Source organism: Halichoerus grypus, chromosome 15, assembly GCF_964656455.1.
Source record: "Halichoerus grypus chromosome 15, mHalGry1.hap1.1, whole genome shotgun sequence".
Lineage (NCBI taxonomy): Eukaryota > Metazoa > Chordata > Mammalia > Carnivora > Phocidae > Halichoerus > Halichoerus grypus.
Window position 1 is genome coordinate 17,007,907 of NC_135726.1, and position 24,880 is coordinate 17,032,786.

Below are 24,880 nucleotides of genomic sequence, written 5' to 3' on the forward strand. Positions count from 1 at the left end.
AGAAGAAGAAGAAGAAGAAACCAGGTTATTCAGCTAAACATTTAATATACGATCGCTCCTCACAAGTCCTGTAGGTTAAGCATTTTTATGCCCATTCTAAAAATGTGGTAAACAGGCTCAGAGAAGCAAAGTTAGTTGAGCCAAGGTACTCTTAGAAAGTGGCATAGACAGGGTGAACCCAGATCTGCCTGACATAAAATCCATGCACAATCCAGAGAGACAAGACGGAAAGCAGATGAGTGGTTGTAAGGGGATGGGAGGAAGGGGAAATGGGGACTGACCGCTTAATGGGTATGGTGTTTCCATCTGGGATGATGAACAAGTTCTGGAACTAGACAGTGCGATAACCGTGCGAATGGACTTAATGCCAGTGAATTATGTACTTGAAGAGATGGTTAAAATGGTAAATTTTATGTCATGTGTCTTTCACCATAATTTTAAAAAGAACAAAGCACGTACTCCATGGCTTCCCAATACTCACCTCCCCATGGGCATGTTTTCATTGCTTCAGTCCCTAACCCATACCAACTTTACCCCAGCCATCTTCCCTCAGAATCAATAGGCCCCAGCTTGTCGGACTGTTAATAACTCTAGTCCTGCTACCTCTGGAAAGTAGGGCAGAGCTCCTGAGCGGCACCACGGACAGCAGCTTCTGTACCACCTCCCTTCCTCCTACTGAGACTCTCATATTATATAGCCCCCTTCTACCAAGCCCTCCAGGAGATCTTCAGGGCCATACTGTGGCCAGGCCTTTCCAAGGACAGTGCCCTCCTCCCAACCTCTTGCCTAGCACCCAAACCATATGCAGGTTAAAAGTTTGGTGTGCACCTCACATCCAACATTACCCTCTTATATACACTCCCAAAGTGGAATCTGGCCACTTCCCACTTCATGTGGACTCCCCAGATCATTGACTTATACCTGGAGTTTAGTGACCCATAAAGGGACACAGGAGGCTGCCCTGATTCAGCCAATGTTGCACTTCGATCTCTTGCTGACAGCACTGACAATGACCAAATGCTCTAGGAAAAACAAACAAACAAAACCAGTCCTTCCAATGAAGTCATACTATATATGGAAGAAACTGTTGGGGCCAGTTCCTTCCAGTCTCCTCCACACCAGGCTGGTGACAGTACCGACCGAGGAAGCAGTGACGGCACAACAGTAAGCTGTTCCTGCCCCACAGCGGAGAGGGCCCTACCACCCTGCATCCACGCCCTACCATCAGGTGTTGTGGGGTTTCCTTGGACTGTGCTTATGTATAGTCTCCTAGTTGGGGTTCTTTCCTGCTCACCTAGAGGCAAAGTGGGATGGGAGTTAAAGTTCTGAAACAAAATCCCCTACTTTACGTATTATTTTGACCTGTTGACATTCCCTTTTCTCAGCAGTATAACCATTGGGTATGTTTCACATAGGGTTGTCTGTAATACTTCTACTGACCAGGTGTGGGACTTAACACAAATCAATTGACTTCTCTGAGTCTCAGTTTCCTTATCTAGAAAACAAGGAGGTTAAATTAATCAAGTGTTAAGGTCTTTTTGGTATCTAATCTATCATCCTCTGACTTGAGTGCAAATTTGCTCTCTTCTTCTGTATCGTTCTGATACCTCAGCCATTAGGTAAAACTAGTTGAAAAACATGAACCAATCCTCCACCACCCCCAAAATTTTTAAACACTGAAACCTGACCAAGTTGTAAAAATTTCTAACCCTCCCCACATGCTTTCCCTTCTTCTATCAGTTCTGAAGTTAGTACTTTAAAGATGAACTCCTGTTTAGTTGAAAGGTTTTCTGGTTACTTGAGGTATCTGTACAGACTAGGGACCACCAAACAAAATACCAAGACGTAGGAAAGCTGAAGCAGGGAAGGGAGAGACAGACTCTCAAGGTACCTATTCAATTCTTTGGTGTGAAAAAGCCTCTCTGAGAGTAAGTAAAATGGTGCTTTGAAGAAAAGATGAACTTCCATGTCTACCTGTGGCTTTTCCGATATAAATATGTAGGACAGGGCTGACGGGCAAAATAAGAGGTGAGTATGGATTTATGAAAATCATAATGGCTCAGAACAGATCACACGAGGAAACAGACAGGTACCAATGACCCCACTGGCAGCTTGGGGATTTCCACAGTCCTTTCTGAATGCATCCTGGCTTTCTATCACAGATCCAGCCATGAGAAGAAGGGTCTGCGGTTAAGCCTCACAACCCTTCGTCTGAGCTTAGAGACTACTCTTAACAAGTAATAGAGACATGTTTCTGCGTACTCGTAACAATAGATCACACACTACCTGTAACTGTTTGCTTGACTGGGAGCTCCCTCAAGGGAGCAACTGGCTTTTAATCATGTCTGTGTTTGTAAACCTAGCACAGCATCTGCCATTCCGTATGTACTTGGCAAAATTTTTCTTTGTGACTGATTAACTGAATCAAAGAACAAATGAAGTACATTGAATGCTTTTTATTTTTCTCAAAAGTTCTATTTTTGTAGGGAAATTACAATGCCCTCTGTATTTTCTCTTCTTCCTCTTTTTTTTTTTTTTTTCTTTTTTAAGCTGTAGCTAGAAGCTATTCAATCAATGTTAATTAACTGAAGAATCATAGAACTTCAGCCATGGAAGGGAGAGTGGACTGAACAAAAGGAGGTCTGCTTTTACTGTACTGGCTTATTCAGTACCTATCTTCAATATCTACAGGACTGAATTTCTAGGACGCCTGGGTGGCTCAGTCGTTCAGCGTCTGCCTTCGGCTCAGGTCATGATCCCAAGGTCCTGGGATCGAGTCCCACATCGGGCTCCTTGCTCAGTGAGGAGCCTGCTTCTCCCTCTCCCTCTGCTGCTCCCCCTGCTTGTGCTCTCTCTCTCTGACAAATAAATAAATAAAAATCTTTAAAGGACTGAGTTTCTCTAGAAATTTAAATTAAAAAGGAAAGGAAAAACCCAGAGTCAAAATGGTCATAAGTATTAAGAATAAACATGTGTTTCTGATTCAAAGCAAAACCAAACAGAAAGCAATCCTCACATACTCCATTTCTCATATACTAGACTTCCATTACATGGTTAAGCATGGTTAAGCACATCCCTCTGAGACCACTGCAGTTGAAAGAGCACCAGGAAGTCAGGAGTTAGGAAAACAGGTATGAATTTTGTTTCTGACACCTACATGATTGCCCAAAATCACATATTAAGTGAGTGAACATGGGTAAGACAATTAAACCCCTCTAGGATTCAGTTTCCTCATTTATAATGCAAGTGTTAAGCTTCGGCTTAAATACCAGCTAAGATAATTCATGTTAAAATATTTTGTAAAATATGCAGCCCTGTGCAAATATTAATTTATTCCTAAATACCTGCTGATACGGCTGTAAATGGAACTGTCTCCTTAATTTATGGCCTTATCTTTTATAGGGATGTATACGTGTGGAAATACAAACATGAATCAAGCTGACTAAATCCTAACACTGAAATTCAGTACAGGCTGGAACTTGATTGTACCGCTGTTAAAGATTAAACTAGTCTAATGCTGTCTTCTAAAATATCACAGTGATCCTTTTGATAGTAATGTTCCAGAACTTCTAATGCACTTACCGAGTTTAATTAAGACTTGTGAGAAGCAAAAGGACAAGCCAAGTTACCTAATACAGTATTTTGCACTATGCATGCTTTCAGAGCCTATTGCATAAAATAATCTTTTTTAAAAAGAGTTTCTTTGAACCAAAAGAGAACTGACAGTTTTTTGAGCCAAATTATTTGCTAAAGTATGCAATGAACCTTCCACAAGTTACCTTGTTTCATCTCTACAACTCAAGTGTTAAATAAGTCACCTAAAGTCACATGGATTGTCAACCCTTCAGCCAGATTCCAACCTAGGTCTACTGGACTCAAAAGGCCAGGTGCTTTTCACTACACTATACCACAGAATCTGAATGTACCATCTAACACTTCAATCTTCCACAGCTTTGAAGGCTACTTAAAAAAAAAAAAAAAGGTTTATTTATTTATTTCAGTGGGGGAGGGCGGGGGGGTGGGGAGGCAGAGGGAGAGCGAGAGAATCTCAAGCCAACTCCTTGCTGAGTGTGAAGCCCAACGCGGAGCTCAACCTCACAACCCTAAGATCATGACCTGAGCCGAAATCTAGAGTCGAACGCTTAAGTGACTGAGCCACCCAGGCACCCCAAGGATACTTCTTTTGGTCCTTTGCATGTTATTCAAGGTTACAGTTCAATTAGAGTTGGAAACATCCAGAAAGAACGACTGCATTTAGGGAACAGCCGTAGTGGGAGAAGACTTTTTACTGCAAAGCCTTTTGTAGTACTTCTTAAACGTGTACCATGTACAAATATTATCTTTTCTAAACACAGAGTGAGAGAAAGAGAAGAGATGAAAGGATTGGTTCCTGGATCCGATCTGGCACTCACTAGTATGATTTGGGACAAGTCACTTCATAATCTTCTGGATTTTGTTTCCTTTACTGTAAAATGAGGGATTAGTTTGTCAAACCCAAAGAATGTACCACACCAAGAGTGAACCCTAATGTAAACCATGGACTTTGAATGATCTTGGTGTGTCAGTGCAGACTCATCAACTGTAACATGTCCCACTCTGATGTGAAATGTTAACAGTGGGAGAGGCAGTGCATATGTGGGGGCAGGAGATACATGGAAACCCTCTGCTTGATTTTTCTGTGCACATAAAACTGCTCTAAAAAACAAAGTCTATTCAAAAACCAGAAAAAGAAATTATTTCTATATTGCCTTCCAGCTCTAAGATTCTATTATTCCAATTTACTCTACAAAAACAATTAAAAATTCAAAAAGAGGAGTCAATTGGCCAGCTGAGAGAGTAACTTTAATTAGAAATTTGTTAAGATTAAATGGAGAAAAGAAGACTTGGATAATTAAAGTCAGGATTCCCTGAATCTGGAAACAGAGAGATAAAATGGAAATGAGAATGAAGAATATAAACTAATTAGGTACCTTCTAGCCTTTCCTACCCTAAAATTTCTTCTGCCTTTAGGGAGTCTCAGGAAGTAGTGTGAGGAATACTAAAAAGGAAACATCCCCCACATACTCCCAGTCCCACATGGTATCAGATTCTGGCTGGTTCTCTTAAGAGCAAGAAAATGTCCAAATTGTAAAGAATTTTACAATTCTCTTATCCTGCCCTACCCAGAACAAATCTCTATGCAGCCTAGGTCTCCCTCTACCTCTGTAGGCAAAAAACAAACAAAAAAACCATTTATCCCTCTCGTACCAGAGAGGACAAAAAAAAAATTAAGTATTCTAGGGACAGAGCCCCAGACATTCAGAGTCAGAAGGAGACAGAATAGGAATCCATTGGACTAAAAGTTATTTGAGCTGCAAATCCCCTTCTCAGCTTCGATAATTTTACCAGATGTAAGGTACACACATAGAAATGATGAGAATTATTTATGCAGAAGTATAAGTGGCCATGCCAAATTTTCAGTTCAAATCAATGAGCATCTATGTGTACACCTGTATTGTTGAGAACTTTCTACCTGGCCCACCAGAACCACACTGCTGCATTCCGTGCTGTACGTAAAGGATGCAAGCGTAAAAAGACCTCTTGGATCGCCTAGGTGGCTCCGTCGGTTAAGCATCTGCCTTCGGTTCAGATCATGATCCCAGGGTGCTGGGATCAAGTCCCACGTCAGGCTCCTTGCTCAGCAGGGAGCCTGCTTCTCCCTCTCCCTCTGCAACTCCCCCTGCTTGTGCTGTTGTGCTCTCTCTCCCTCTCTGTCAAATAAAGAAATAAAACCTTTAAAAAAAAAAAGACCTTCTCTTATAATTGCTCCTGCCACATTTTCATTCAGCAAGCTGAGGGTTTATTTCTTTAAATACCAAAATGTATTTATATTTTACCTCTTTCAGAAGAAATCTTTTTAAAATGGATTATATGCAATCCTTGCCTTCTTAAACAAAGTATACTGAACATACCAGTCCCAACATAGTTTGTTTTTAAAATTATTATGCCCTTTCGGGGTACTTCTGTCCCTTCTTGCTCTTCTCTGCTGGCAGCCTCCTGTCAGTGAGCCTTAGGTAGTTTAACTCACTTTTTTTTTTTTTTTTGGTAAAGCTATTTATTTATTTATTAAACTTTTTTTTTTTTTAAGATTATTTATTTATTTATTTGAGGGGGGGGTAGGCAGAAGAAGAGGGAGAAGCAGACTCCTGGTTGAGCAGGGAGCCCAACCTGGGGCTTGATTTCAGGACCGTGGGGTCATGACCTGAGCCAAAGGCAGATGCTTAACCAACTGAGCCACCCAGGTGCCCCCTGAGATTTTATTTTTAAGTAATCTCTACGACCCAACATGGGGCTCAAACCCACAACTCCGAGATCAAGGGTTGCATGCTCTTCCAACTGAGCCAGCCGGGCACTCTTAACTAACTTCTAATTTGTTACTTCTAATTCCACTATGGTCTTAATCAGAAAACCAATCTGACCTGGATTGTGTATAAAGTCAACAGGAAAGTGGCTCTGAGGAACTAAGAGGCTCTGCAGGTAGTCATGTGTTGAGACGGCAGCCAGACAGGCGCCACTGCTCCACAGGTAACACACGACACCCAACTGGAAATGTCCAGTGAGGCACCGAGACCAAACAGTCTGAAAACTCCAACATAAGATACCACACTAAGACGAGAGCAGGACTATAAATTAACTTCCCGTTCAGAAAGAGGGTAGAGAAGGATCAAACGTGCGGAGACTGAGGGGCGCCTGGGTGGCTCAGTCATTAAGCGTCTGCCTTCAGCTCAGGTCATGATCCTGGGGTCCTGGGATCGAGCCCCGCGTCGGGCTCCCTGCTCCGCGGGAAGCCTGCTTCTCCCTCTCCCACTCCCCCTGCTTGTGTTCCCTCTCTTGCTGTCTCTCTCTGTCAAATAAATAAATAAAAATATTTAAAAAAAAAAAAAGTGTGCAGACTGAGGAGACTGATAAGGAAGATTTCTTTGGGGGAGAGCTGTTGGTGAGGGTGAATCCCATCCTCCAACCCACCAATGAGAAAAAAGACAACCCAATTTAAAAATGGGCAAAGGATCTTTTTTTTTTTTTGACAGAGAGAGATAGTGAGAGCAGGAACATAAGCAGGGGGAGTGGGAGAGGAAGAAGCAGGCTTCTGGCGGAGCAGGGAGCCCGATGCGGGGCTGGATCCCAGGACCCTGGGATCACGACCTGAGCTGAAGGCAGACGCCCAATGACTGAGCCACCCAGACGCCCCAGGCAAAGGATCTTAATAGAAATTTCTCCAAGGAAGACATGCAAATGGCCAGTAAGCACACAAGAGGCTGTTTAACATCATTAGCCATTAGGGAAATGTGAGTCAAAACCACAATAAGATACTACTTCACGCCCACCAGCAAGGCTATAATAATGGGGTGGGGGCAAGGAAAGAGGGAGGAGGTGGAGGAGGAGGGAGACAAGCAGTCTGGTAGTGGTAATGTTGGGCAGAGAGGATAAACTGGAATTTTCATACTCTGCTGGTGGGAATGTAAAATGGTGCTGCCACTGTGGAAAACAGTCTGACAGCACCTCCCAAAAGTTGAACATAGCGCTACCATATGATCCAGCAAGTTCACTCCCAGCTATATACCCAAGAGAAACAAAAACGTATGTCCACACAAAAACCTGTACATAAAGGTCTATAGCAGCATTGTTCATTCACCAGAGCCAAAATGTAGAAACAACACAAATTTCCATCAACTGACAAATGTGGTATATCCGTATAATAGAATACTACTTGGCATTAAAAGGAATGAAGTACTGCTTCATGTAACAACATGATGAATCTTAAAAAAAAAAAAATCCTGCTGGTAAAAAGTCAACTACAAAAGACCACATGTTACATGAGTCCATTTATATGAAATATCAAGAACAGGCAAATCTATAGAGACAGAAGTAGATTTATTTTTTTAAAGATTTTTTTGTTTTATTTAATTATTTGACAGAGAGAGAGACACACACACAGCAGGGGGAGCGGCAGGCAGAGGGAAAGGGAGAAGGAAGCTACCCAAGGAGCAGGGAGCCCGATGCGGGGCTCGCTCCCAGGACCCTGGGATCATGACCTGAGCCGAAGGCAGTTGCTTAACCAACTGAGCCACCCAGGTGCCCCAGAAAGTAGATTTTAGTGGTTGCCTACAGCTAGGGGCAAAGTTGAGAGAATGGAGAGTGACAGCTAATGGGTATGGGGTCCTTTTAGGGGGACAATAATATTCTAAGATCAGATTTGTGGCGATGGTTGTACAACTCTGTGAATATAACTAAAAGCATTGAGTTGAACACTTTAAAGGCATGAATTGTGTGGTGTATGAATTATATCCCAATAAATCTGTTAAAAATAAAAGAGAGAATGGGGCGCCTGGGTGGCTCAGTTGTTTAAGCGACTGCCTTCGGCTCGGGTCGTGATCCTGGAGTCCTGGGATCGAGCCCCACATTGGGCTCCCTGCTCAGCAGGGAGTCTGCTTCTCCCTCTGGCTCTCCCCCCTCTCATGCTCTCTCTGTATCATTATCTCTCTCAATAAATAAATTAAAAAACTAAATAAATAAATAAAAGAGAGAAAAAACCAGAGCTGGAAATGTTCCCAAATGCTTCTCTAAAATTAAACACCCTCTTGTACCCTCCCGCTACCCAGTGAGTTGCTGGATCAATTCAACTATCCCAGATGTTTTCCTTATTTCCTGCTTTTGAGCTGTGCTCTGTAATTTAGTATTAGCAGAAAGTTAATAAAGACAACACATCCTTTGTTGCTAAACTTTACACAGTGTTTACCATTTTCCTCCAACATACACATTTCCTCTGTTTTCCCACTGCAGCTGAGCTGCCAAAACCTTGCAGGGAGAATAATTACCCTTCTGCACCCCTTCCTGGTTTTATAACAGTACCAATCTTTTGTGCATAATCAAGTGTTTACAGCAAACTAATGTTTTGCTTGCCTCTCTAGGAGGTTTTAAATTCACCAAACTGTTCACCAAATTAGGAGGGTTTTTTTCCTCCCCCCTTTTTTTGGGCAAGAATAGGAACAATGGCAGGATTCACTATTTCTGGATCTCCATTTTTTAGAGGCTAATTCCCTTGCCAGAAAGAAGTTGTTTTGCTTTCTTTTTCCTTGAAAAGCAATTTTTTTGATTTCCCAGAAATACTATGAGGGGTTTTTACAAAGTTTAGTAACAATTAGTTCAACCCTTAACACTACTTTCAAGTCTTTCTGACATTCCACACCCAACCATTTAACGATTTTTCATCCTGATATTCCTTAGATTACGGTATGTGACTGAAGATAATCTTTCTGAAAGTTAGCTGGGCCTTGTTCTCTAACTCAGAACATTTGCTTTCTAGACTGCTCTATATAATTTCTTCTTTCTATAATCTAAAATGTCTTTGCCTATGCATATGTAGAACAGGATATAAAAACTTTCTTTTCATAAGTCTCTAAATAAGGCATTTAAAAAAAAAAAACAAAAACAGGGGCACCTGGGTGGCTCAGTCATTAAGCGTCTGCCTTCGGCTCAGGTCATGATCCCAGTGTCCTGGGATCGAGCCCCATATTGGGCTCCCTGCTCGGCGGGAAGCCTGCTTCTCCCTCTCACACAATACCCCCTGCTTGTGTTCCCTCTCTCGCTGTGTCTCTGTCAAATAAATAAATCTTTAAAAATAAATAAATAAATAAATAAAATAAAAACAGCATTATATTCACTAAGTCACCGTGTCATGTTTTATCTATAAGCTATTTAATTCTATATTTGTATGCCAGGTCAACCCTCTAAAGGGTATTCTCTCTCTTTTCTTTAATAGCAAAATTAAATGAAAGGGTAGTAAACATCTTACTTTAGTAAAAAGCTGAGTGTTTAGAGAATGAGTTTTGAATTTTTCAGCATGCATTTTATATCTACAAATTATTAATATCATACATAAAGTTTAAAACAAAACAAAACAAAAGCATCTGTCTTCTTACCTGAAAGAACATAACTTAAGATTTACTCTATACCCTCATACACTGCTAGAGGGAATGTAAAATGGTATGGCCACTTTGGCAGTTCTTCAAATGGTTAAACACAGACTTACTATAAGATCTAGCAATTCTACTCAGGTTAAACACAGAGTTACCATAAGATCTAGCAACATATCCAAGAGAAATGAAAACATATGTTACACAAAGACTCCTACACAAATGTCCATAGCAGCATTAACCATAATAGCCAAAATGTAGAAACAACCCAAACATACATCAGAGGATGCATGAATTACAAAAATACAGTCTGTACCTACAACAGGATACTATTCAGCAATAAAAAGGAATGACGTCTTGGGGCACCTGGATGGCTCTGTCAGTGGAGCATGCAACTCTTGATCTAAGGGTTGTAAGTTCAAGCCCCATGTTGGGTGTAGAGATTCCTTAAAAATAAAAATTTTGGGGGGGCGCCTGGGTGGCTCAGTCGTTAAGCATCTGCCTTCGGCTCAGGTCGTGATCCCGGGGTCCTGGGATCGAGCCCCGCATTGGGCTCCCTGCTCGGTGGGAAGCCTGCTTCTCCCTCTCCCACTCCCCCTGCTTGTGTTCCCTCTCTCGCTGTGTCTCTCTCTGTCAAATAAAGAAATAAAATCTTTAAAAAAAATTTAAAAATAAATAAATAAATAAATAAATTTTTTTAAATCTTAAAAAAAAAAAAGAGGGGTGCACAGGTGGCTCAGTCGGTTAAGCATCTGCCTTTGGCTCAGGTCATGATCCCAGTGTCCTGGGATCGAACCCTGCATCAGGCTCCCTGCTCCTCAGAGAGCCTGCTTTTCCCTCTCCCTCTGCCTGCCACTCTGCCTACTTGTGTTCTCTCTCTGTCAAATAAATAAATAAAATCTTAAAAAAAAAAAAGAATGAAGTCCTGCTTCATACTACAATATAAACCTGAAAAACATCATGCTAAGCAAAAGAAGCCAATCACAAAAGACTACATATTGTATAATTCCATGTACCTGGAATGTCCAGAATAGGCAAATCTAGAGAAAGAGAAAGTCGATTAGTGGCTGCCTGGGGCTGGAGGGGTGAGGGGTAGGGAGAGTGGAGGGAAGTGTGGTGGAGGGCTTAGGGAGTAGTGTGAGGTTTCTTTTTGGGTAATGAAGTATCCTAAAATCAGTTGTGATGATGGCTGCACAAACCTGTGAATATAATAAAAAGCCACTGATTTGCATACTTTATTTTATTTTTCGTTTTTTTAAAGATTTATTTATTTATTGAGAGAGACAGAGAGAGAGAGTGCAGGGTGGGGAGGGGGGGCAGGGGTAGAGGGAGAGGGTAGAGAATCTCAAGCAGGCTCCCCACTGAGCACAGAGCCTGATGCAGGACTCAATCTCACGACCCTGAGGATCCTGATGAGACAGAATCAAGAGTCAGAATGGACCAACTGAGCCACACAGGTGCCCTGATTTGCACACTTCAAATGCGTGAACTGTAAAGTATGTGAATTATATCTTATAAAGCTGTTTTATTTTTATTTTTTTATTTAACTTTTAGTTAGTTAACATACAGTGCAATATTGGTTTCTGAAGTAGAATTCAGTGCTTCATCACTTAGATACAACACCCAGAACTCATCACAAGTACCCTCTTTAATACCCATCAGCCATCTAACCCATCTCCTACCTACCTCCTTCCATCAACCCTCAGTTCGTTCTCTATACTCTGTAACTCTTATGGTTAGAGACAAACAAACTGAGGGTTGCTGGATGGGAGGGGGGTGGGGGTAACTGGGTGACAGACATTAAGGAGGGCACATGATATAATGAGCACTGGGTATAAGACTGATGAATCGCTGACCTCTACCTCTGAAACCAATAATATATTATATGTTAATTAATGAATTTAAACTAAAAAAAATTATTTTATTTATTTATTTTTTAAAGATTTTATTTATTTATTTGACAAAGACAGAGATAGTGAGAGCAGGAACACAACAGGGGGAGTGGGAGAGGGAGAAGCAGGCTTCCCACCAAGCAGGGAGCCTGATGTGGGGCTCAATCCCAGGATCCCGGGATCATGACCTGAGCCGAGGGCAGACGCTTAACGACTGAGCCACCCAGGCGCCCGGAAAAAAATTTTAAAAAAGAAAGATTTACTCTACAGTCAAATGTCCATCAACTGATGAACAAATAAACAAAATGTTGTATATTCATACAATGGAATATTACTTAGCAATTAAAAGGGACAAAATATTGATATATGAAACAACCTGGATAAACCTCAGAACATTATTATTTTTTTTTTTTAAAGATTTTTATTTATTTATTTGACAAAGAGAGACACAGTGAGAGAGGGAACACAAGCAGGGGGAGTGGGAGAGAGAGAAGCAGGCTCCCCGCGGAGAAGGGAGCCTGATGCGGGGCTCAATCCCAGGACCCCGGGATCATGACCCGAGCCGAAGGCAGACGCTTAACGACTGAGCCACCCAGGCGCCCCAACCTCAGAACATTATGCTAAGAGAGGGGCGCCTGGCTGACTCAGTTGGTAGAGCATGTGATTCTTATCTCAGGGTCATAAGTTCAAGCCCCATTTTGGGCACAGAGATTACTTAAAACAAACAAACAAACAAACACCATTATGCTAAGAGAGAGAAACTAGCCACAAAAGATCACCTGTTGCACGGTTCCCTCCCATGAAACAGCCACAAAAGGCAAATTCACAGAGGTAGAGAGCAGACTAGGGGTTGCCTGGGGCTGAGGGGAGGAACAAGGAGTGACTGTAAACAGGCACAGGGATCTTTTTGGGGTAATGGAAATGTCCTAAAATTATATTTTGGTGACAGTTGAACTCTACAAACTTACTAAAAATCATTGACTTGTATACTTAAAACGTTATCCTATGGTCTGTAAAGTATATCTCCATAAAACTGTTTTATAATAAAAGGTTTATTCTTAAAAAATTCTGAAGAGGCAAACAACCCCATTTTTTTAATGGGCAAAATATATGATTAGGAAATTTACAGAAGGGAAAATTATGAATGAACTAACAACACAAAAAGATGTTCAACTCACTAGTAATGAGAGAACTGCTAATTAAAACCACAATGCATCTTCAGGTAGGAAGCAAGAGAAATGTGACCGGGGTAGGCAGATAGAAGATTTCAACTGAATTGGTAATGTTTAATTTCTTAAGCTGAGTGGTGGGTTCATGAGTGTTTTACCACTAATTTTTTTTTGTATGTTTAAATTAGTTCATAAAAAGCTAAACATTTACTCTAAAATGTTTAATTTACTGCTACAGAAATGGGAAATGTAGAATTTTAAAGTAATGAATAATTCACATGCCATAAAATGCACTCTTAAAATGTACAACTAAGTGGCTTTTTGTATATTCACAAGGTTGTATAACGATCACCACTGTCTAATTCCAGAACATTTTCCTTACGTCAAAAAGAAACCAGCGGGAAGCCTGCTTCTCCCTCTCCCACTCCCCCTGCCAGGGTTCCCTCTCTTGCTGTGTCTATCTCTGTCAAATAAACAAAATCTTTAAAAAAAAATTTTTTTAATTGTTATTTTTAAATGTTTGTCTGTGTTGTGGCATGTGTCCATACTTCATTCTTTTTTATGGCTAAAAAATATTTCATTATATGGATATATCACATTTGCTTATCCATTTATCGGTTGATAGACATCTGGGCTGTTCCATTTTGGCTATTATGAATAATGCTGCAATGAACATCTGTGCACAGGTTTGTGTCTGAACATGTTTTCATTTCTCTTGGGTATATACCTAAGAGTGGAGTTACGGGGTCATACAATAATAACTCCATGTTTAACTTTTTGAGGAACTGCCAAACTATTTTCCAGAGCAGATGTACCTTTTTACATGGAATATAATTTTGAAAGCTGTTTACTAGTGTGGATATTTTTAATAGTAAAATACTATTATGAATTTATTGAAATAAACTTTAAAGAAGAATATTTACCCCAGCTCCATCTGGCCCTCACACAATGGATTTCATTTTTTGTCTAAAAATATATGTTTCATATATATTTATAAGACTGGAATCATAGAGAATATATATTTTTTTCCATTTTCAGTAATATATTTAGGTAGTCATTTCCAAGATTCATTTATTCAGACTTTTTATGATGGTGATTACTATCAAAAGATATAAAGTAGATTCAATACTATACAGTTTTGGAAACCTACAGCATTGCAAAAGTCACTGTTAGTTTCTTCTGAAAGCATATCTAAAAAGATATGCTTTCATCAATGGTATGTGCTACTTAGAGAATCTAAACTGTTTAACATTCAGTGTAAATGATGAAATTGACAGTTTCAAAATGTATCAGTTTTTTTACTAACAGCTTAGTTTCCAGTTTTCAGAGTGAAAAAATATTGATCATTTGGAATTCAAAATTAGTCATTCCAATTCTTGAAGTACCAATTAAAAAGGCAAAACTCTTTTAAAAGACTAAGTATAAATATTAGCTAAAAACATTAGTGACTCAAATTACCAACCTTAAATACATCCTCAATACACGTAGTAAGTTCTTCTTCTGTCACCAAAATGATCCCTGGCACCATGTCACTCTCTGGAATCTCTAAAGAACAAAAAAACAAAATTACCCATACTCATTGCCTCACTGAATAGGGACTCAGGACTTGAGAAAGAAAATTTTATTAGAAAGATAGTTCTATAAGTAACAGCTAAAATTAGAGATTTGACACGGTTACTAAGTACAACATCAAATACAATATTTCATGAAATCTATGATGTCAATAAGATTATAAACATTCATTATTGTTTTATGTGTCACTAAAAAGGAAAAAAACAAGTAACCTATGAAACATTATGACTTAAAATTTTACTTGTAAATTTAATGAATAGAAAAATTGGGGATTCGCGGCACCTGGTGGCTCAGTTGGTTAAGCGACTGCCTTCAGCTCAGGTCATGATCCTGGAGTCCCAGGATCGAGCCCCGCTTCAGGCTCCCTGCTCGGCGGGGAGTCTGCTTCTCCCTCTGACCCTCCCCCCTCTCGTGCTCCTCTCATTCTCTCTCTCTCAAATAAATAAATAAAATCTTAAAAAATTGGGGATTAGATTAAATGAAAATGACAGAGTCAATGGTTATACTGAGGTGACTGATACAAAGGAATTTATAAAACTTTTCTCTACAGATATGATTGAAAATTTCCCTTTAAAAAGTTTTAGGGGCGCCTGGGTGTCTCAGTCGTTAAGCGTCTGCCTTCGGCTCAGGTCACGATCCCGGGGTCCTGGGATCGAGCTCCACATCGGGCTCCCGGCTCAGCGGAAGGCCTGCTTCTCCCTCTCCCACTCCCCCTGCTTGTGCTCCCTCTCACTATCTCTCTGTCAAATAAATAGATAAAATCTTTGAAAAAAAATAAAAATAAAAATAAAAAAATAAAACCAGTCAGACTATTATATAGTCCTTTTTGTTATCCATAGATTGTTGATGCAAAACATATAGCTGGTGTTACAAATATAACCTAACGCATTAAGAAATGCCTGGCAAACAGATGTCCAATAAATATTTGTAAAATGAATGAACAAGGTCTAGGAAAAAAATAATTAATCCACAAATGGACTGAATCTAGGCCTCTCAAGAATAGTGCTCTTAGACCAGGACTCAAACTTGAGCACACATTTGAATTACCCAGAAGGGTCTGTTAAAACAGAGATTATTGGGACAAGAGAATAAATAGATTAGTAGTGAGGTATAGTCTTAGTACATGAAATTAGATATATAAAAATTGCTAGACCCTAATGCTGAAGGCCAACAGAAATAATATTTCAGGGGTGGCCGACTGGCTCAGGTGGTAGAGCATGACTCTTGATCTCGGGGCTGTGAGTTCAAGGCCCAGGTTGGGTGTTGAGATGACTTAAAAATCTTTAAAAAGAAAGGAAATAAGACTTCATTTCTTGAGCCATTTTTTGAAGAACATACTGATTCTAGACTAGATTTCTATGAAATACATAAAGGAATTTTAATTACTTACTCAAATATCATGTTTAGTTTGGACCCAACCACAGACACCAAAAAATATATATAAATAAAATAAATACACACAAACACACACACACACACGTATGATGTTTATCATATCTGAATAATCACAAATTTTGCTTCACCAGGCTCAGTTTGGTGAAGTTTTACTATGCACCAGAATTAGACTTTCTTGGGGCACCTGGCTGGCTCAGTGGGTTAAACATCCAACTCTTGACCTCAGCTCAGGTCTTGATCTCAGGGTTGTGAGTTCAAGACCCTGGACTGGGCTCTACACTGGGTGTGGAAACTACTTTAAAAAAAAAGAATTAGGCTTTCTCTCTCCCTGGCCACCACCCCACCACCACACGTGCCCAGAAAAATTTATACTACAAATAACTTTTTGAAAAAGTCTACACAGAACTAAATTTGGTTTAACCATAACATCAAACTTCTTCTTCATTTATAACCTTAGGAACTACTACCTAGAAAGGTTTTCCTTTTTTTAAAGGAACAATGCTGAAATAATACTCTGTATCCAAACATTAAATACAGTAAAGTATGGGGGGAAAAACTCAGCGAAGTATGAAAACATACTAAAGGAGGTGGTAAAACGTCAATTTTCTAAGACATTAAAACAGAATAAAACCCACCAAATATGGGAAAATCTGAGCATCAAAATGAATGACAGGAATGTCTGGTAACCCAATGAATAAAAAAGAATCTCTTAATCTATTTTTTTAAATACGGAACACTATATGAATTTGCATCTCATCTTTGTACAGGGCCATGCTAATTTTCTCTGTATCATTCCAATTTTAGTACATGTGCTGCCGAAGTGAGCACTCTCTGAATCTTTTTGATACTTAAATAATTAGTTTTTTAAAATGAGGTGGGGCACCTGGCTGGCTCAGTCAGTAGAACATGCCACTCTTGACCTTGGGGTCGTGAGCTATAGCCCCATGCTGGCGGGCTAGCTTGTACTTAAAATTTTTTTTAAATCTTAAAAAAAAGGTGGGGGAGGGATGAGGCAAGGAGAAAGAAAAGCTCTGCTTTATAGAAGAATACCAGCCTAGAGTGCCTGGGTGCCTCAGTTGGTTAAGCGACTGCCTTCGGCTCAGGTCTTGATCCTGGAGTCCCAGGATCGAGTCCCACACTGGGCTCCCTGCTCAGCAGGGAGTCTGCTTCTCCCTCTGACCCTCCCCCCTTTCATGCTGTCTCTCTCATTCTCTCTCTCAAATAAATAAATTAAAAAATCTTAAAAAAAAAAAAAAAAAGAATGGCAGCCTAACAAATTAGAAATAAAAGAAATAGAAAGCCACCATTTTACTGGCAAGAATCATTAATGGTTACCAAACCACCGTATGAAAGACTATCAGGAAACAGAATACGTATAGTCTCAGACTATCATCCCATAGATTACTTACTAATTACAATTAAGGTATTTTAATGGAGAAATATGGCTACTAATGAAATGACCAAATTTAACATCATTAACAATGGGATAAACTGATAACATGTGGCCCCTAATCTGATGGAAACTGAGAAAAAATAACCTTCATCCTATGTAGTACTCCTGCTGAAATGTTTAATCTGGATCTAATCATGAGGAAATAATTAGACATACAAATTGCAGAACATTTTATAACCAAGGCTCTTCAAAAATACTGTGAGGACAGATGCCGTCCCTCCTCAGCGTGGCCTGAGTGCTTGGCCGGACCCCAGCCACGGGGTGCTGCTACAGAGAACGAGGATTTGAACCAGGACCGAGAAGCTGCTGCAGGACCCTAGCGGCCTACCTACCAAAGCCCTCAGTGGAGCTGAGCCCAACCACCACAGCCTGCCTTGCGGCTCACACAGATGAGCAGGCCCTGCTCTCCCCCACCCTTGCTGAGACAGCCAGCAACATCACCCAAGTGTCTGCTGCAGCCTCCCAGGGCACGGAGCTGCATGAGTACACGGACCCGGCAAGGCAGGAGAGCACCCACTTGGCTGTGCGGAGCACCAGGCTGAGCCGCCGCCGCCATCGCTCACCTGCCAGCCCCACCATGTGCGGGCCAGTGAGCCCCTCCCCTTCTCCGACTTGCAGCACGTCTCCAGGACAGCTGCTTAGGCCTCCAGGGCACTTCCTCAGATTGGAGCGGATGTAAGAGGAGCTGGTTGCACAGTCTGGGATCCGTAAAGACAGGGATCCTGGGACAGCTCTTCTCTCTTCACCTGTACTCCACCCTGCCTCTCCTAGCCCCCAGCCTCACTATGGCTCACACAGTACCCTAACCTGCCACTAATCACAGAAAAGAATGTGGAGGAGGAGAAAGGTGAGGCTGGGATAAGGACAGAGCAAGGGAAGGCAGAGCCACTTGGGACTGACCTTCAAAGCCCTCATCAGGGATGGGGGTGGTCAAAAGGTTAGGGCCTAGTAGGTCTTCAATGTCGCTGGGAAGGTGGAGGTACCACTGTGAGGGTGATCCCTAGGGAACCTATGGGGGCCCCTTCCCACCCTTTCTCTTGGCCTCACTCCTGGCCCCCTCTCCCAGCCTTAGTGCTCACATGCATCTCACTAGGGTTTGTGACTGCATCTGGATGAGCTTGAATTCAAATGAATTGAGTTTGTATTTCCAGCACCCTGGGTTTTTAAATGTTTGGGGTTTAGGGGTTTTGTTTTGATTTGTCACCCTTGATAAAGGAAATGTATTCATCTGGAAAAAAAAATTTGTCATGGTGAAAAACAAAAGACTAGGGAACTATTCTACCTTAATGCAAACTAAAAAGATGTAACAAGTAAATGAAATGCATGATTCTTGACTGGATTCTAGATTAAAAAAATAGCTACAGAGGAAATTCTTGAGACACTCAGAAATTTGAATCAAGACTGTATATTATTTTTTTAACTTTATGTATTTTTAAGTAATCTCTATGCTCAACATGGGACTCAAAATCATGACCCCAAGATCAAGAGTTGCATGCTCTTCCGACTGAGCCAGTCAGGCCCCCCGAATCAAGTCTGTATATTAGATGATGTCTGCAACTAACTCTCAAGTGCTTCAGGAAAAAATGTACATGCATAAAAAGAGAAAGATAAAACGAATACGGCCAAAATGGTCAATCCAGGTAAAGTGTATAGGGGTGGTTCAATGTACTCTTCTTGGAACTTTTGTGAGGTGGATTTTTCAAAATAAAAAGTTCGGGACAAAAGAAAACAAAACTAAAGTCACTGAAATACAACAGACTTCAGTCATTTAAATCTGAAACACTGAGGAAGATCCTTGAGAAGGACACCCAACCACCAGACTTCCTTCTTTACCTGCTGTATTTAAACATCGATGGAGAGGAGCTAGAACAGGCTGAAGCAAATACTTTGAAGCCAATTGTGGGTGTTCTCTTGACATCGTTATAAAGGTACTGGTGGCAACTCTTTGAAACTGCCGCGCTGTCAATTTATCCTGAAAGTGAAATAAGTCTAGAATCTACAAGAAAAAGTACATGAGGTAAATATAAGACTCTTTGTAAGGAGCATTACATTAACTAGAAAAAGCACTAGTGTCTTTAGACCAAAAAATAAGCTTACTACAATAATACTGATTCAAGAGATTTTTTTTTTACATTTAATAACCCAGTATCAGAGGGTTTGAGAACCAAGCTATGCTTTTATCAAATAATGCTATCAAATTTATAAAATACATGTTCATCGTAGAAAATTTGCAAAAGAAAGTTTTAAGAAAAATCATCCCAAGTCATTTTTGGTATATTTTTTCCAATCTATTTCTGTTTAATTTTTTTCTTTTTAATTGAGACCACACTTAATATTCAGTTTTACATACTGCTGAAATCTGCTCATATTGTTATAAATTCCTCAAAAATATTATATTTAAGATGCATGTAAGAACTTATTATTTCCTAATATCCAGACATTCAGTTTTCTCTCAAAATTTTGCTATGATGGGGGGTGGGAGGATGGGTTAGCCTGGTGATGGGTATTAAAGAGGGCACGTTCTGCATGCAGCACTGGGTGTTATAGGCAAACAATGAATCATGGAACACTACATCAAAAACTAATGATGTAATGTATGGTGATTAACATAATAAAAAAAAATTTTTTATTATAGTATACCTGAAACTAATATAACACAGTATGTTAACTACAGTGGAATTAAAATTAAAAACTTAAGGGCGCCTAGGTGGCTCAGTCAGTTAAGCGTCTGCCTTCGGCTCAGGTCATGATCCCAGGGTCCTGGGATTAAGCCCCGCACTGGGCTCCTTACTCAGCAGGGAGCCTGCTTCTCGAGACTCTACCCCTCCCCCGTGCTTGTGCACTCTCTTTCTTGCTGTCATTCTCAAATAAATAAATAAAATCTTTTAAAAAAATCTTTAAAAAAAATTAAGAACTTAAGAAAAAATTGCTATTATAAATAGCACTACCAAATGAAATTTCTGAATCAAGGCATATAAATATATTTAGGGTCTGAAGAACCTGTCATGCCTGAACTATCCCACAAAGGAATCTATTTTATTCTCAAAGATAAATATAGTTCTCCAGTGCCTATGAGTGGTATACCCTAGTGTAAGCAGTCAATAGAAAAGTGCATTTCTAGGGACACCTGGGTAGCTCAGTTGGTTAAGCTTCTGCCTTTGGCTCAGGTCATGACCCCAGGGTCCTGGGATCAAGCCCCGCCTCGGGCTCCTTGTTCAGCAGAGAGACTGCTTGAAAGATTCTCTCCCTCCCCTCTGCCGCACCCTCTGCTTATGCATGTGCTCTCTCTCAAATAAATAAATAAATAAAATCTTAAAAAAAAAAATTCTCTCTCTCCCTCTGCCCCTACTCCACTCTCTCCCTCTCTTAAAAAAAAAAAAAATTATAGGTATTAACTGCAGCATGATTTGAAGCAGCAAAAGAATGGAAACAGCTGTTTAAATAAGTTATGGTACATTAATATGGTGAAATACCACGTACCCATGAAAAGAACGAGGCAACTCTTTATAAAATGACTCTATATGAAATGATCTCCAAGGTACATTGTTAAGTTAAAAAAGCAAAATGAAAAACAGTGTAGCATATTATCACTTAGATAAAAATTAGAATATATAAACAGATACATACACATATAATTGGATATACATTAATACACAGAATATCACTGGAAAATAAACAAGGAATTGGTAACAGTGACTACTGCTGAGAAACCAGAAAACAGAGATGAGAGGAAGACTTTTTTTTTTTTTTTTTTTAAGATTCTATTTATTTGTCAGAGAGAGAGAAAGAGCACATAAGCAGGGGGAGAAGCAGGCAGAGAGAGAAGCAGGCTCCCCGCCGAACAAGGAGCTAGATGCAGAACTCGATCCCAGGACCCCGGGATCATGACCTGAGCTGAAGGCAAATGCTTAACCAAGTGAGCCACCCAGACATTCTGAGGAAGATTTATTTTTGCTTACTCTTCTGTGCTTTTTAAATTGTATACCATGTTAATTTACTTTGTTTACTTAATACCTTTTGTTTTTTTAACTAATTAAAAACACACAGAAAAGATAATGAACAGGATGAAATTTTAGTTTCACATTTCACAGAGAGCAAGCGGGACTACTCATTTGACAATGGGGAGGCGTTCTCAAACCTAACAATTAGGCGGGTCTCATACACAGGTGTTTATTCACTCATTAACAAGGCCCCTCACTGAACAATAAACTTAAATATTATGTTGCTTTTACCTCCACATTAGAGAAACATTAAAGTCTCCTTTCTGTGAATAAGCAGATAATCCTCACACAGTGAAAAGAAACAAAGTTGTTTACCTGGGGGCAGATATCCCTGTAGTAATCCTCTGGTGAAAGAGACTGCTGGGGACAAGAGGCCAGAATCTTGGCAATCAGGTCACACTTCTTCCAGTCAGCAGCCGCTGCCTCGGCGTCACTCCCACCAGCCGCCCCAGCTGTCAGCGATGGACAGAGATGTGAAAAACTCATACCAGTTACCCCATATGATCCTTAAAATCTCGGCAAAAAAGTGTTTTTTCACTACTGGTAATTATTTATTTCTCTTATAAGATAATCTACCCCTCTGCACTTTCCATGCTGGTTTCTGGGAAGTTTGGAGGAAAAAGGAGCACTTAATCATTGTAATGTTATTATCGACGTAAGTTTAATAAGTTGGGGGGAGTGGGATGATACAAATGTTTTGGAATTATATTTTGGTGATGGTTGTACAACTTTGTGAATATACTAAAAACCACTGACCTGTACTCTTTTAAAAGTGGATTTATGGTATGTGAGTAATACCTCAATAAAAAAAGTTACAAGGCATGCAAAGAAGCAAGAAAGTATGACCCATAACCCTGAGGAAAAATCATAGAAACAGACCCATTAAAACAGACACAACAAAATTCGGTAACAAGGACACTAAAACAGTTTTACAAATTTATTCCTTATTTTCGAGAAGGTAAAGAATGATCATGATGAGAGAAATGGAAGATATAAAAAAGACCAATATGGAACCTCTATTAATGAAAAAGAAAATATCTGTGGGAGACCTCGGTGGCTGTCAGTTAAGCATCTGTCTTTGGCTCAGGTCATGATCCCAGGGTCCTGGAGTCGAGCCCTGCATCAGGTTCCCTGCCCAGTGGGGAGTGTGCTTCCCCTCTCACTTTGCCCCCCCCAATTGTGTGCTCTCTCTCTCTCAAATAAATAAATAAAATCTTAGGGTGCCTGGGTGGCTCAGTCGTTGAGCGTCTGCCTTCAGCTCAGGTCATGATCCCAGGGTCCTGGGATCGAGCCCCACATCAGGCTCCCTGCTCAGCAGGAAGCCTGCTTCTCCCTCTCCCATTCCCCCTGCTTGTGTTCCCTCTCTCGCTGTGTCTCTCTCTGTCAAATAAATAGATAAAGTCTTAAAAAGAAAAAAAAAAAAACTCAAAGAAAGAAAATACCTGTAATGAAAAATACACTGGATGGGATTAACAGCAGATTAGATACTGCAGAAGAAAAAATCAATAAACCTGAACACACAGCAATAGAAATTACCCAAAATGAAACAAAGAAAGAAGACTGAAAAACAAAACAAAAAAACATAGAGCATCAGTAACTTATAGGACTACATTAAGCATAATATTAGGTGTACATCAAATTCCAAAAAGAAAGAAGAGGGGCACCTCGCTGGCTCAGTGGGTAGAGCACATGACTCTTGATCTGGGTGGTCCTGAGTTTGAGCCCCATATTGGGGCTTCTACTTTAAAAAAAAAAAAGTTTTAAAAAGAGAGAGAAGAGAGGATAGAAAAAAATATTTGAAGACAATGTCTGAGCAATTTCCAAATATGACAAAAACTATAAATTCTCAGCTCTAACAAGCTCAAGAAACATTAAGCAGAAGAAACATGAAGAAAATCATCCATACCAAGGCATACCATTATCAAATTTCTAAAAACCATTGACAAGGAGAAAAAACTTAAAAGCAACCAGAGGAAAAAAGATATATCATATACAGAGGAACAAAGACAAAAATGATAACAAAAATATTTTCAAAAAGGAAGGTGAAATAAGACTTTTTCAGATAAATAAAAGCCAAAGGAATTCACTGCCAGCAGACCTGCACTATAAGAAATGCTAAAGTTCTTCAGGCAGAAGGAAATTTGAATTAAAATTTGGATCTACACAAAGAAATGAAGAACACCAGAAATGGCAAATGTGTGAGTAAATATAAATTGCCTCAAATCAGTTTTGAGAAGAAACAAGATTTAAATAGATAACAGAAAAATATATACATGCATAAGTAGAGGGAGAAAAAGCTCATAGCAAAAATAGGGCTCTAAGTGTTTATAGCAGCTCTCCAATTTGCATGACCTTGGGTGAACTCTAACTTTTCTTCAGAAAAAGATTTGCAAGGACCTATTTGCACATGGCAACTTCTCTCAGATAACTGATGATTTGTCAGAACTGGGGAGGCAACATTGCAGTCACTCTAGACCAAATCTATCAATGTCTGCCTACCACACTGACCTGACCTTTGTCTGACAGGACCAAGGTACATTTGCCATTAGAAATGGGAAGTCAAGATTGATTCTTCTGTCTCTCCTCTTTCCTCCCCACATATCCAGCCCTTCATTAAGTTCTGACAATGCTACCTTTTTTTTTAATTAATTAGTTGAGAGAGAGAGTGCGGGCAAGCACACGAGTAGGGGTCAGGGCAGAGCAAGAGGGAGAAAGAATCTGAGGCAAACTCCACACTGAGCGCTGAGCCCAACGCGTGGCCCAATCCCATGACCGTGTGACCATGACCTGTGCCAAAATCAAGAGTCAGATGCCTACCTACTGAGCCACCCAGGCGCCCCTGGCAATGCTACCTCTTAAATACCTCTTACAGTCATTCGTTTCTCTCCATTTCTATGGCCACTGCATTGATCCAAGCCATTGTGATCTCTCAGATAACTGCTTCTTAACTGATCTCCCTCCTTCTGCTCTTACCCAACCAATTCTTCACAATACATCCAGATAGATATTTCTAAAATGTAGATCTGATCATACCTCTCTCCTTCTTAAAACCTTCCAATGGTTTCTCATTGCCCTTAGAATAAAGGTCAAAATCCTGAACACCACACTCTGCCCTCACTGCTCTACCCACACTGAACCTTATTCAAAAACACTATGCTTTTTCTGTGTCAGTTCCTTCATACATGCTCTTCTCTCTGCCTATGTTAATCAGTCTTCTCTCACTCTTCAACTAATAAATTCTTACTCAGCCTTGAGGGCTCAGTATAAATGTCGTTTCCATCAAAAAGCCACTAAGTGTGTGGTAATCTGTTAGAGGAGCAAGAGGAAATGAATGTACATGGGATATGGGAGATAAGGAACTAAACACAAAAGAAAGGGAAAGGAATCACCAGGATTTAAAGGTGAAGGGAGGGGCGCCTGGGTGGCTTGGTCCTTAAGCATCTGC

General features: G+C 40.2%; 1 protein-coding gene, 1 non-coding gene and 1 pseudogene across 3 annotated transcripts in view; 1 reads left to right on the plus strand and 2 right to left on the minus strand.

The window, feature by feature from the left end:
* The window catches only part of TANGO6 (transport and golgi organization 6 homolog), a 185,713-nt gene that overhangs the window by 142,363 nt on the left and 18,470 nt on the right, over positions 1-24,880 (minus strand). For both annotated transcript variants that reach the window (XM_078062515.1, XM_078062516.1), the window contains exons 5-7: positions 21,751-21,887; positions 19,268-19,430; positions 14,477-14,559 (exon numbers count right to left, since the gene is read on the minus strand). In XM_078062515.1, the coding sequence (XP_077918641.1) occupies positions 14,477-14,559; positions 19,268-19,430; positions 21,751-21,887 (383 nt within the window). The remainder of the gene's footprint in view (positions 1-14,476; positions 14,560-19,267; positions 19,431-21,750; positions 21,888-24,880) is intronic.
* Positions 16,704-16,809, minus strand: LOC118546463 (U6 spliceosomal RNA). Its single transcript, XR_004922600.1, has one exon. It is a non-coding gene; the product is annotated as a U6 spliceosomal RNA (small nuclear RNA).
* Positions 17,309-18,251, plus strand: LOC118546443 (ragulator complex protein LAMTOR1 pseudogene; annotated as a pseudogene).